Raw genomic sequence first — 13,894 nt, forward strand, 5'->3', positions numbered from 1 at the left:
GGGATCAGATTGGTAAAATGAGAGCGCCCAAATTGTCGTAACAGGCTGAGCTGGACGCCCTTCTCGCATATTTAAATGCGAGCATTGACCACTCATCATATCCCCTTTAAACTTGCCTGAAGGATCATGTTTTTTTACGGTTTACCACCTCAACTTTTTATGTCAGCCACATCAGCCACATCTTTCTTCATTCTCCGATGTGGGATTGTTACTTTCAATTTTTTTATTGCCAAAAATTCTGACTCACCCCATGTAAACCCTAATTTCATTCTCCAACTATATCATAGGCTAATAATATTGAGATGTTTACCCTTAAGTTTATACCACTACTCATTATTCCCCTATCCCAATTTATATGATGATGCTTGATTGAATACGTATTTATAATTCTTTTTTTGTAAAACAGGTGTCAGAAATTTTTGTATTTATAAATCGTTACATTAAGGATAAATTAATAAGTTTAAAATTAAATTATCATTGATATACTTGTAAATATTTTTCCAATAATAAGAAGTTACTACAATTAAAAAAAATGTCATTATTTTTTAGACCGACTCAAAATCGCACTTCATATTATCAAGATATTCATAAAAAATTACAACAATTTTATATTATCAAGACATCCATAGAAAATTACAACAAATTTAGTTAAGGTCAAGCTACAAAATGCCCAATAAACATCATTCCCCATCACATTTGAACAGTCACTTCCACTAGAATCTAAATGTGGTTTGATTAGAAAAGAAGATTATCCCAAAATAATATATGCTGTTATAAATATATTATATTATGGATGTTCATTTAGTACTCTGTTGTAAATAAGCTTCCTGAAGAAGCTTATCCATATGGGATTCCACCGTAAATATGTTTATCTATTTAGTACTATATTGGAAATAAGCTTCCTGAAGAAGCTTATCACTTCGGTACCCGGTTATGGATAAACATTACCCCCAGTATAAGTTTATCCATACCGGGTATAATACGCTTATCTTTTCAGTACCCAGTTATGGATAAACATTACCCCCGGTAAAAGATTATCCATACCGGGTATAATAAGCTTATCCATTCAGTACTCCGTTATGGATAAATATTGCTCTCAGTAGAAGATTATCCATATCTGGTATAGCAGTAGCTTACACTGCAGCTTGTAGTAGCAGCTTACACAGCAGCTTGTAGTAGCAGCTTACGGAGCAGCTTCCTTTCTCCTATAAATAGAAGAGATTTCAGTTCATTATGTACATCAGTTTGAATTCGAATAATATATCAGTTTCTCTATATACTTGTCTTTACTTTATAGTCTTTATTTTATAACACGTTATCAGCACGAAGCTCTACCATCTCGAGCAAATATTTTGAAAGTATCTGAGGTAAGAACTTTCTTTTCCTAAATAATGTCAAATCTTTCTAAACTTGAATTTGTAGCCCTGGATATATCGGGCAAAAGCTACATGTATTGGGTACTTGATGCTGAAATTCATCTTGATGCGATGGGTCTGGTAGACACCATCAAAGAAAAAAAACCAGGCATCAAACCAAGACCGTGCCAAAGCAATGATATTCCTACGCCATCACCTTGATGAGGGCCTGAAAATGGAATATCTCACTATTAAAGATCCAGTCATACTGTGGAATAATTTGAAAGATAGATATGACCACCTGAAGATGGTCGTTCTTCCACAGGCACGTTATGATTGGACTCATCTAAGGCTACAAGATTTTAAATCTATCAGTGAGTATAATTCTGCTATGTTCAGAATTATTTCCCAATTAAAATTATGTGGTGATAATATTACTGATCATGATATGTTGGAGAAAACTTTCACCACTTTTCATGCCTCGAATATGCTCCTGCAGCAGCAATATCGAGAGATGGGATTTAAAAAGTATTCTGAACTTATCTCACATCTTCTTATAGCAGAGCAACATAATAGGTTATTAATGAAAAATCATGAAAGCCGACTTATTGGTTCTTGTCCATTCCCTGAAGTGAATGAGACGAACTTCCACCAAGCTAAACGTGGAAGAGGTCATGGCCCCAGTCGTGGTCATGGCCGTGGTCGGGGAAGAAACCCCAATCATGGTAATAATAATGCACCAAAGAAGCCTCCTCACCACCAGCAGTGGAAAAGGAAGGAACAAAAGCATGAAGCGGTGCAAGTGCCAAATGCAGAAAATGCATGCTATAGATGTGGAGGAAAAGGGCACTGGTCACGTACTTGTCGTACGCCAAAGCATCTGGTTGAGCTTTATCAAGCCTCCCTGAAGAAGACAGAGAAAAATGCTGAAGCAAATTTTATTTCTGAAGATAATTTAGACTTCATGCATTTGGATGTAGCTGATTACTTTGCACTCCCAGAAGGAGAAATAAGTCATGTAATCGGTAGTGAATCTGTAGAAATGTAAATATTTTAATTTGTGTTGTTTGTAATAAATAGTATGGTTATGTAATTATTGTACATAAATAAAAGTTATGTTTTGATAATGATATTTACTATAATATATTTTATTTATGTTATTTTGAAGAATATGGATAACCCTCAAATTATGTTTGGATCAAAGACAAATCATGAAGATATGTGTGTTATTGATAGTGGAACAACACATGCCATATTCAACGATCAGAAATACTTTTCTTATTTGCATAAGGAAAAAGCAAATGTTTCAACAATTTCTGGTAATATAAGTTTGATTGAAGGCTCCGGAAGAGCCATAATATTTCTGTCTAAGGGAACAAAACTTACTATAGACAATGCATTGTTCTCCTCCCAGTCCCGAAGAAACTTGTTGAGTTTTATAGATATCCGCCGAAATGGGTATCATGTAGAGACAATAGATGAAATGAACAGGGAATATCTTTGTATTACAAAGAATATTTCTGGTCAGAAATGCATTGTAGAAAAGTTACCAACTTTATCTTCTGGATTATACTATTCAAAAATTAGTACAATTGAAACACACTCTATCGTAAACCAGAAGTTTACGGATTCAAATACTTTTGTGCTTTGGCATGGCCGTTTGGGCCATCCCGGATCAATAATGATGAGACGAATTACTGAAAATTCGAGTGGGCATCCATTAAAGAACCTGAAGATTCTTACAAATGACGAATTTTCTTGTGATGCTTGTTATCAAGGAAAAATGATCACTAGACCATCACCAATGAAGGTTGATATTGAATCCCCTACCTTTTTAGAGCGTATACATGGGGATATATGTGGATCTATTCACCCACCAAATGGGTTGTTTAGATATTTTATGGTCCTAATAGATGCATCTTCAAGATGGTCTCATGTGTGTCTACTATCATCTCGCAACCTGGCGTTTGCAAAGCTATTAGCCCAAATAATTCGATTAAGGGCACAATTCCCAGATTATCCTATAAAGGCTATTCGCCTTGATAATGCTGGAGAATTCTCATCTCAAGCTTTTGATGATTATTGTTTATCCGTTGGGATAAAAGTTGAACATCCTGTAGCTTATGTTCATACTCAAAATGGCCTTGCAGAGTCATTTATTAAACGCTTGCAATTGATAGCAAGACCACTACTTATGAAAACAAAATTGCCCACTACTGTTTGGGGCCATGCTATCTTGCATGCAGCATCACTTATCCGTCTTAGACCGACACATTATAATAAATATTCTCCGTCACAATTAGTTTTTGGTCATGAACCAAATATTGCTCATCTACGAATTTTCGGATGTGCTGTATATGTGCCAGTAGCACCACCACAACGTAGTAAGATGGGACCACAAAGAAGGATAGGAATATATGTTGGGTTTGAATCACCCTCTATTATTCGCTATCTTGAACCATTGACAGGAGATTTATTTACTGCTCGATTTGCAGATTGTCGGTTTGATGAAACAAATTTCCCACAATTAGGGGGAGAGAAAAAGGAAATCAAAAGAGAAATTGTGTGGAAAGTTTCATCATTATCTCACTTTGATCCCCGTAACCCTATATGTAATCAGGAGGTCCAGAAGATCATCCATTTACAGAATATAGCAAATCAAATGCCAGACGCATTTACTGATTTGAAAAGGATAACTAAGTCACATATCCCAGCAGAGAATGTGCCTATCCGAATTGATGTCCCAATGAGACCATCTACTAGCATGAGAGCTAGTGAACCTAAAGCACGCCTGAAGCGTGGTAGGCCTTTGGGTTCTAAGGATCGAAATCCTCGAAAAAGAAAATCGACAAATGATCAAAACGATACTATGAAGGGATCCCCTGAAGAGACCCAAAATCTGATTAGTTCTGAGATTCCTGAAGAAATCAATGAACCTGAAGCTCATGTGAGTGAGGAACTTTTAATAAGTTCGAACGGTGATGGGATTAATTTAAATCGATTTGAAATAGTGGTGGATAATATTTTTGCATATAATGTTGCACTTAATATTATGCAAGATAGTGAGGATCTTGAACCTCGATCTGTCGAAGAATGTCGACAAAGATTTGATTGGCCAAAATGGAGGCAATTCAATCGGAATTGAAGTCACTTGCTAAAAGAGAGGTCTTTGGACCAGTAGTCCAAACACCTGCTGGTATAAAACCAGTTGGTCATAAATGAGTTTTTGTGCGAAAAAGGAATGATAAAAATGAAGTTGAAAGATACAAAGCTCGCCTTGTTGCACAAGGATTCTCACAACGACCTGGAGTCGATTTTGATGAAACATATTCACCTGTTATGGATGCCATAACATTTCGATATCTCATCAGTTTAGCACTACATGAAAAGCTTGAAATACATCTAATGGATGTAGTTACAGCTTATCTGTACGGTTCACTTGATAATGAAATTTATATGAAAATTCCTGAAGGATTTAAAATGCCTGAAGCCAAATCTCAGGAAATGTATTCAATCAGATTACAAAGATCTTTGTACGGTTTAAAGCAATCTGGGCGCATGTGGTATAATCGCCTTAGTGAATATTTGCTGAAAGAAGGTTACATAAATGATGTTATTTGTCCATGTATTTTTATAAAGAAAATGGCATCAGAATTTGTTATACTTGCTGTTTATGTTGATGACATAAATCTTGTTGGAACTCCAGAAGAGCTCCAAAAGGCAATTGAATATCTTAAGAAAGAATTTGAGATGAAAGATCTTGGAAAGACAAAACTTTGTCTTGGTCTGCAAATTGAACATTTAGCAGACGGGATCTTTATCCATCAATCTGCCTATACAGAAAGGGTCTTAAAATGCTTTTACATGGACAAAGCGCACCCATTGAGTACACCAATGGTTGTTCGATCACTTGAAGTGAATAAGGATTTGTTCCGACCTCCAGAAGAGGACGAGGAACTCCTTGGTCCCGAAGTACCCTATCTCAGTGCAATTGGTGCACTAATGTATCTTGCTAATGCTACAAGGCCTGACATAGCATTCTCTGTTAATTTACTAGCAAGATATAGTTCTTCTCCTACACGGAGACATTGGAACGGGATTAAGCATATATTGCGATATTTAAAGGGAACTCTTGATATGGGTTTGTTTTATGCTAACAAAGATAGTGCAGACCTTGTTGGTTATGCAGATGCAGGTTATTTATCTGATCCCCATAAAGCTCGATCTCAAACCGGCTACGTATTTACATATGGAGGTACTATCATATCATGGCGCTCCACAAAGCAATCTATTGTTGCTACTTCTTCAAATCACGCTGAGATAATAGCTATTCATGAAGCAAGTAGGGAATGCGTATGGTTGAGATCAATAATTCATTTTATTCGAGAAAAATGTGGTTTGGAATGCGAGAAAAGACCCACAATTTTATACGAAGACAATGCTGCATGCATAGCCCAATTGAAGGGAGGATTTATAAAAGGAGATAGAACGAAGCACATTTCACCAAAATTATTCTACACACACGATCTTCAGAAAAATGGTGACATTGATGTGCAACAAATCCGTTCAAGTGATAATCCAGCAGATTTATTCACTAAATCTTTGCCAACTTCAACTTTTGAGAAGATGGTATACAAGATTGGAATGCGGAGACTCAAATATTTGAAACAAGGTTTTCATCAGGGGAGTAAAATACGCGGATGCACTCTTTTTCCCTTACTAAGGTTTTTTCCCATGGGGTTTTCCTTATAAGGTTTTTAATGAGGCACCTAACAATGCGTATTACTAAATATGTGTACTCTTTTTCCTTCACTAGAATTTTTTTTCCCACGTGGTTTTTCCTAGTGAGGTTTTAATGAGACACATGATCTTTTAATGAACATCCAAGGGGGAGTGTTATAAATATATTATATTATGAATGTTCATTTAGTACTCCGTTGTAAATAAGCTTCCTGAAGAAGCTTATCCATATGGGACTCCACCGTAAATATGTTTATCTATTTAGTACTATATTGGAAATAAGCTTCCTGAAGAAGCTTATCACTTCGGTACCCGGTTATGGATAAACATTACCCCCAGTATAAGTTTATCCATACCGGGTATAATACGCTTATCTTTTCAGTACCCAGTTATGGATAAACATTACCCCCGGTAAAAGATTATCCATACCGGGTATAATAAGCTTATCCATTCAGTACTCCGTTATGGATAAATATTGCTCTCAGTAGAAGATTATCCATATCTGCTATAGCAGTAGCTTACACTGCAGCTTGTAGTAGCAGCTTACACAGCAGCTTGTAGTAGCAGCTTACACAGCAGCTTCCTTTCTCCTATAAATAGAAGAGATTTCAGTTCATTATGTACATCAGTTTGAATTCGAATAATATATCAGTTTCTCTATATACTTGTCTTTACTTTATAGTCTTTATTTTATAACATATGCTACAATATTACAATTTCCCAACCACCATATGATGGACTATATACAAGAGGCTGTAGTTCCAGAAAAAGTGAAGGTAGCTAAGAATCAAGAAAACAAAAAAATGAACTTTTGGCTTGAAATCTTGTTTAGGAACTCAAAATGCTGAATCTAAGCCATCTAATATATCCAAAACATTACCCTTTGGATGTTTAAAATCAGTACAAGGTGAGCTACCCATGCTTCTACTTAGCGCCCACACCTGTCTCTGATTCTTAGGCAACAAAAATTCCTGGCTTTTGCTTCTTCCGGGAATCAAACATTTCCTTTTCATAACCTTATCTAGTAAGTTTCTATCTTCAAGAGAAATCTGGACCTTAGGTGTTTTGGGGTTAGGGTTCATCGTCTCTGTCTCCAGAACAAGTCCTTTGCGCGTTGGTGATCGTGTGGGGAAAGCTTTGGTACCGTTAAACCGTACCAGACTGATCAGACGGTGAAGCCACGTCACTAGTTCAAGGACATGGTAGTCCATTTTCTTTTTGTCTGCATGGTAGAGTGTTTGTAATCGAATAGGGTTAACTTGTGCCGGGTTCTTCTTGCCAGAATCGCTTCTGAAAGATGAACAACAAATGTTGTAAGAAGCAGATCAAAAACTTAAACTTGATGGATTCAATCTTTTACGCATCCGTATCTGATTATATTATATTCTGAAGATAGCTATCCAGACCAAACTGCAAATGTAAATATTAATTTCGCGCAAGGTTAGGAGATGGGTGAGGGGACCTGTTAACGAGTGAGAATTATGGACTACTAACCCGGTATTAGCCCATTCTCCAACCCATCCAAAGCCTTGATGTGCTCTGTTATCAAGTTACCAAGAGAAGACAAAAGACAAAAAGAATCAGCATATATTAGCAAAATTGGAGAGGGGAAACTTAATGCATAATTGTCACTCAGTTCAAAGAAAGCCATCGAAACACATACTTTGTAGTATCTGTAGCTACTGGGACAAGCCACTGGAGAGTTTTTTCCATCTCTGCTTTTATCTGAGGAATTGTGAGCTGCAAAAAGCACAACGAGGAGGAGCTATCTTATATTGATATAAAAATTATGCATACAATATTAACCTCTGATGAGAGCAGAAGGGAGAAAGGATAAAGGAAGAGACGATGGAGGAGATAGCAAAAGAAATGAAATTAATATGGAGGACAAACCTCTTCTTTAGGATCAACCGCCTGCAGACGTGAACGAAGGGCTGTTTTTACGGAGGGAGGCAATCCATTATATAATCCATCCCTCATGTTAGGAGGAAGAGAGGTAGGGCGTGAGGCCTGACATGATATCAATTCCCGTTGTTAAGGATAATGTTGGAGCAGTCTTAAACAGTGCATTTAGTAGTGCTCTAATTCAGCAATAAAACTTACAATGTTATCGATTTGAGTAACTAAGTTAGCATAGTGTAAAGCGAGACCAGCTGCTCCCAGTCTTTCTTGTTTTTTGGCAGGCTCCTTGCCAGCAGACGTCAATCCTGCAAGAAGCGTAAACATTTATCTACATCTACAAAGAAACAATACTACTCTGAGAAAGAAGAGACAATCGCGTACATATTAATTTTCTCAAGACTTGGTAGTTCTTAGCTTTGAGTAATTGATTTTTAAGTACTTCCGAAAATCAGTCAAACAATTTTAAGAATAGCAACCAGTCATTCAATGGACATATCCGTCAATCAAATAATTGAAATCTTACAGTGTAACTTGATTGTCCTGTTTGTTTCTCTCCCCTTTCATTATACTTTTCTCAAGCCAGTATATGACTTAAGATGTTCTCTATAACCATTATCAATGAGAAATAGTTCACTAAGATACAACGTAAAATGTAAAAGCTATCTGAGCGAAAGAATGAGAGTGGCTGGTGCAATTTAGTGTTGTGGAGCGCCAAATGCCAATGGCCATTTATCAACACCAACGAAAATAATCTATCATTACTCTCATAACTTTATTATCTGAAAATAATAGAATGCTGATAATGACAGCCATCAAATATGTACTGATCAATAAAACCACAGGTATTCTCGTACCATTATCCCCAAATGCTTCCACAATTGCTTGATGTATATAAGTAACAATGTCAACAAGCTTCTCCACAACCTGCAACAATTAAATTTGGGATCAAAAACTGCTCATCTCTAAAGATAAAAACAGCATTCTTAGAAGACAAAAGACAATTGTCATTTCGATCGTTAAATCACAGGTAACGCTTGTCGCCTGCATGAGCTTAACCAATATCCACAGTAAATTTGAAAAATACCTCTTTTATAATGAGTCTTAATATTTTGATTTTTTCAAAAGTGAATAAAATCTAGATAAGTTAAAAATGCATTCTTTAGAAATGATATTAAGACGATTTTTGGTCAAAGTACCTCCTCCAAACTCTTAGTCCAAAGAGATTTCTTCTTCAAGCTCCTCGCAATTTTTCTTTGATGTTTTAACTCACACTGTAACATCATGAGGCCTTCTCCTGCAAGTGAAGGAAAATTAGTCAATTTGTATGTTAATCCATCAAATTTTCAATGAAGATGAGCAAATAAGAAGCCAGGAAATCTACAGAACAACCAAATATCAAAACGTAATTTTCCTTTCTTATAAGGAAGCAAAAGATCTTATTGATGTATAAAAGCACTGTTGATGGGGCTTGAGTTAGTACAATGCAGTTAGATACAAGAGTCAATTTCTTTAAATACTGTGCGAGGAACAGAGTTAGTCTATAAGAGAGCTGAATAAACAGTTAAAATTTTAGTTTTTATTTTATCTTTTGATTAAATACTTGGTCAAATGCAAACCAGTAAACTGCAAAAGATGATTATATTGATGCAATTTTTGGAAGAATCCCCAGGACAATAGATTGCAACAAATGAGAATTCAGAGAGAACTAAAAAAAGTAAAACTGTCATGCCTTTTCGAGGTAGATTTAAAGAATCTAATTCCTCAAGTTTCCTGCGATAATCCTGCTCAAATCTATCCAGTGCCTGCTGCTCATGATACAATTCCTGTAAAGACATTAGTGGTCAGAGTCTCATCACTGACTTTGGAATATGCAACATAGATGTGAACCATATCTTTTTAGCGAAAAGATCAACTAAGAATAAAAAAACCGGATGTAGAAAAAAAAAATCAAAATTCATAGCATTCTTAATATAATTTTGTCTTTTACAAAATACACACTATAACCATCATTCATCAGAAAAACATCCTTGCTAGTAAATGCAAATATTGGCAAATCTCATGCTTTAGGCCAAGTACAATATCAAGGAACCCTTTTTCAACAAAAAAAAAATAGTACAATATCAAGGAACTATAACACCGTCAGAAAGCAAATATACAAGCTTCAATATTGTCCCAAGATTGTTGTTCAAGATGATTTCAATACTCAGATTATACAACATTAGTGGTATAAGACACTTCTGCACTTATGAAGGGGTTGAATATCAGGTTACATGGGCATCAGAGAACAAACACACAAACATAAATAAGCATATATATATTGTACTAAATAGGTTATTCAACTAAGCAACATAGCTGGTAATCTGGCACCACTGCCAATTGAAAAGCTACCCATGAGAACTCCTGACTCTGTTTCAGTTTTTGTGAACCTTTTCGGAGTACGAGGATCAAACTGACTAATTTTTGGTATGTATTTAGACATAGAAAATCTTGTTTGACTCTCCAACAGTAGCAGGTTCACATAAATTGAAATGGAGGGAGTATGTATTCAGATTATTACAGCTCATGTAATTAAGAAGGATATAAAAGAAGTATAAAGAACAAAAGGTAGAGATCACTCATACTGCAGAACACATGTAACATGTTCAGAAACGGAAACTTGGAGAAAGGCACAAGGCATTTTCAAAACGAGGTATGAACTTACAGAAGTATGCTGAGCCAGAATGGTCAATTCCTGCATCATCAATTCGGCCTCTGCTCTTAGTTGTTTATGAGCACCAGAGTCCAAGTCCAATCTGAGAAGTGGTTATAGCTTCTGATAAACATCTTTAATGAAATCAAAATGGTTTGACTCATCTACAACAAAATCGTGCTAACTTACCTGGAAAAATATCGACCTAACTTGTGCCATTGTTGGTCTTTACACATATCTCCAAACCTAATGACTTCGCGCGAGAAAACGTCAAATTCCTCCCTACATAAAACATATAAATTTATTCTCACCTATGCTTATACTGCTTACAGCATTACACCCACAACTTTTCAATTCTGAAAAACACCTCCAAAATGAAGTTAGACTTAAAGAATAATGTCCCACCAATAGACCTTAATTATACATAGTTCCGTTGTTGTATTTTGAGGCATCTTGAACTTTCAAAACTTAGGTAAAAATAATGTTAGGAATATATCCTCCATTATGTTACTGTTATCGGTTAGAGAAATATCAGTACAAAGTATCTTAGTAATTAGGTAATGTCGGAGGGATTTATCAACGATAGCATGAAAATATCATACATGCCTCTGTATCTCAAGTTTCACTTCACTTTAATTTTAGTATGTGTGGGGTAGCGAGTGAATGTTCAAAATGCTAACCTTTTGTCAGCAGCAGCAATAGCAAGCAGCTCGGTCATATTAGTAGAGACCAACTGTTGCACTCCCTTTGAAGGTAGAATTTCCTTCTTTAAATACTGAACATTTTCTTTGGAAAGAGATTGCAATAAATTTGCACCTTTGGTGATGGTATTCGCTACCTCGAATGCTAGAATAGATACTTTATTCCCACTTGACGCCGTTCCTGTCATAAACCCTCCGGAATTCAAGTTTGTCATGCTGCTCCCAAGTGTATCTAATACTTCTACTGCTTTCTCTAGACCGACTATACTTGCCTTTCCAAGAAAAGAGCTAGCCGCCTATCACAAGAAATAATCATGGCTTGTTACCTCATAGCAATGCAGTATAAATATTCTAGATTTACTTAAAATGTAAATAAATAAAAGGAAACTGAAAGTTGCTCAAACATAGCGATGACTTTTTCACTTAAGTCATCTTAATTACTTCACTTCAATTTTTGTTGGTTCGACAAGTTTATCAAATTCTTAACCATTTATCTACTCATTACATGTTTCAGACAGGTTTAGCCTCATCTTAATTGTTCTCAAGTGCACCTCACATTTAAACCAGCAAATCTAGAACAATTCAATATCAAACTTCAAAAAAAAATCAATATCAAGCTTAGGCAAACATGGCATAACTAAGTTGTCTTATGCACAATTTTGGCACAATCTGATCCAGAATGTGCTGCTGTGCAATTATCTCCAATGCCATGGAACCATCTCAAAATCTAGCAGAAGAGGCGATAATTGCCCAATAAATCATGTGGAAATACTCAAGCTTCCAAATTGCTGGTTTTGTAGTGATTGCAGCAGAATGTTTCGACGAGCAAAGAACACCCATCTCATCACAATGCTTTGAAACTAAAGAATACACAAGTCGGTTTTACCACATAAACTCGAAGTTAGTAAGTGTATAATCTATGTATGAATATCTACTCGATGCCCTTGTCCTTGAACATATTGAGGGAATTGGTTAGAGGACGTCGAACCGATTTCACTAGCCTAAGGCAAGCCAGCTCTAGAGCAAGAACGTCAAAGACAAGTCACATTCTATATTTTCAGCAGGACTCGCGTCTTGGTCCTCATACTGCCAAATAGAAACATCAACTCCAACATCACCTTATTTCTACACATGTTCTAATTCATCTAATCAATTCTTTCATTTCATCCTAATTCCACCAGCTTCTGGAAAACCTTTTCATGTCGAAATTACAAAACACAGAAGTTCCGTTTCAAATTAATCTAACTAAGACTTCCTTACAATTTTTTCCCCTTTTTTGAACAAGTTCCTTCCCTCAATTTTCATTTGATCACTTGAATCAAAAGTACTGCCGTGAATAACACATATAATAAACGACGAGATCGGCTTTGCTACATGAACCCTAAGCAAGCATCCAAATACACAGACAAAGACAAAATTTCCAGAAAAATGAGTACCTTGTTCCCTCCAGTTCTAGCAGGTGTAGATGGCTTAAAGTCCCTGAAATTAGACAAGTACAATTCACCAGAATCATAGAGATTAGGCGTCCCACGGAAATTACTCACATCAGGATATGAAAAGGATTCATCTTTATTCTCCTTTCCAAAACTCCTGACTGGTTTTAGCTTTTTTGAAGAACCTGAGGTGCTCTCAATCTCATGGTGAATTTCAGCTCTATTCTTTGCCGTCCCACCTGCACAAACACCTCCCATTTTTTGCTCCCAAAATTTCAAATGGGAATTAAAGATTCAAACTTTCAACCTACCACAAGCAAACAAATAAAAAATATAATCAGAACAAATACAATAAAGACTGAAATCCATCCATCAAAGATTCAATTTTTATGCTAAAACTATACAAGAATAACATAAAGATAACTGAAAAGTGAAAACTAACAACCAAACTAAAATTCATTCAATTTTCACTAATTTCAACGCTAAAAAACAAAAACAAAAAAAATAAAAAAGGGTAATCAGTTTTCATTTCCTAAGAGTTGCAGCCAAAAAAAAAACATACCAAATAACGATCAGCTGAATTATGAACAAGAAAACTAAATTCAGAAGGGGAAAAAGAGCAGAATATGTAAAGGGGGTGAAGTGGGGTTTTGGATTTTCAAGATTCATAAATGAAAAAGCAAGAAAAAGATTAATAAAAAGGTATAATACCGCGTAATTCTTGAGCAAAATTAATGAAAATGAATATAGAAGAGTAGTACAAAGTGCCCAATTTTGAAGCAAAAGAAGATACAGAGGACACGGACAAATTAACAGCTGAATTACTTGACCAAAGAATAAGAGATTTGCTGTTCTTTGCTTACTTTTTTGCTTCTACTTTTTTTGTTTGTAGTATGTATATGTTTATGGTTTAGAATTTGAGGTTTTGGTTTTGACTCTGGACTCTGGAGAAAAAAAAAATAAAGTCGAAAAAATCAAAGTTGGGCATAAAAGTCTTCTCTCTGAAATGTTTAGTACGTAGGAGTAAGAACAAAGGAGAGAATTGCCCCGCCGTCCTTTTCACCGTCGGTCTAC

The 13,894-nt window shown here is 35.8% G+C and overlaps 1 protein-coding gene and 1 non-coding gene across 6 annotated transcripts; both read right to left on the minus strand.

Annotated features, from left to right (window-relative positions):
• Positions 1 to 104, minus strand: LOC142167737 (small nucleolar RNA Z279/snoR105/snoR108). Its single transcript, XR_012697823.1, has one exon. It is a non-coding gene; the product is annotated as a small nucleolar RNA Z279/snoR105/snoR108 (small nucleolar RNA).
• Positions 105 to 6,724: 6,620 nt separating this feature from the next.
• LOC107825784 (protein PSK SIMULATOR 2) lies at positions 6,725 to 13,894 on the minus strand. 5 transcript variants are annotated; one of them, XM_075226076.1, is made up of 13 exons: positions 13,684 to 13,894; positions 12,824 to 13,127; positions 11,367 to 11,683; positions 10,876 to 10,968; positions 10,699 to 10,789; positions 9,727 to 9,820; positions 9,194 to 9,291; positions 8,852 to 8,921; positions 8,199 to 8,302; positions 7,989 to 8,105; positions 7,759 to 7,835; positions 7,590 to 7,634; positions 6,725 to 7,385 (listed from the first exon to the last, which is right to left on the minus strand). In XM_075226076.1, exons 2-13 carry the CDS (start codon positions 13,076 to 13,078, stop codon positions 6,932 to 6,934), a joined length of 1,815 nt encoding a protein of 604 aa, XP_075082177.1. In that variant the 5' UTR covers positions 13,079 to 13,127; positions 13,684 to 13,894; the 3' UTR covers positions 6,725 to 6,931. The 5 variants fall into 5 exon arrangements, with proteins under 5 accessions (XP_075082177.1, XP_075082180.1, XP_075082176.1 ...); XM_075226079.1 differs by having other exon boundaries at positions 7,558 to 7,634; XM_075226075.1 differs by having other exon boundaries at positions 13,532 to 13,851.

The sequence above is a fragment of the Nicotiana tabacum genome, chromosome 12 (genome assembly GCF_000715075.1).
Source record: "Nicotiana tabacum cultivar K326 chromosome 12, ASM71507v2, whole genome shotgun sequence".
In the NCBI taxonomy this organism is placed as follows: Eukaryota; Viridiplantae; Streptophyta; class Magnoliopsida; order Solanales; family Solanaceae; genus Nicotiana; species Nicotiana tabacum.

Coding starts and splice junctions, on each gene's coding strand:
- LOC107825784 (XM_075226076.1), bottom strand. CDS start 13,078: ATGGGAGGTGTTTGTGCAGGTGGGACGGCAAAGAATAGAGCTGAAATT. Junction 9,292..9,726: donor TTTAAATCTACCTCGAAAAG/GCATGACAGTTT, acceptor CTTCACTTGCAG/GAGAAGGCCTCATGATGTTA. Junction 8,106..8,198: donor TTACTCAAATCGATAACATT/GTAAGTTTTATT, acceptor ATATCATGTCAG/GCCTCACGCCCTACCTCTCT.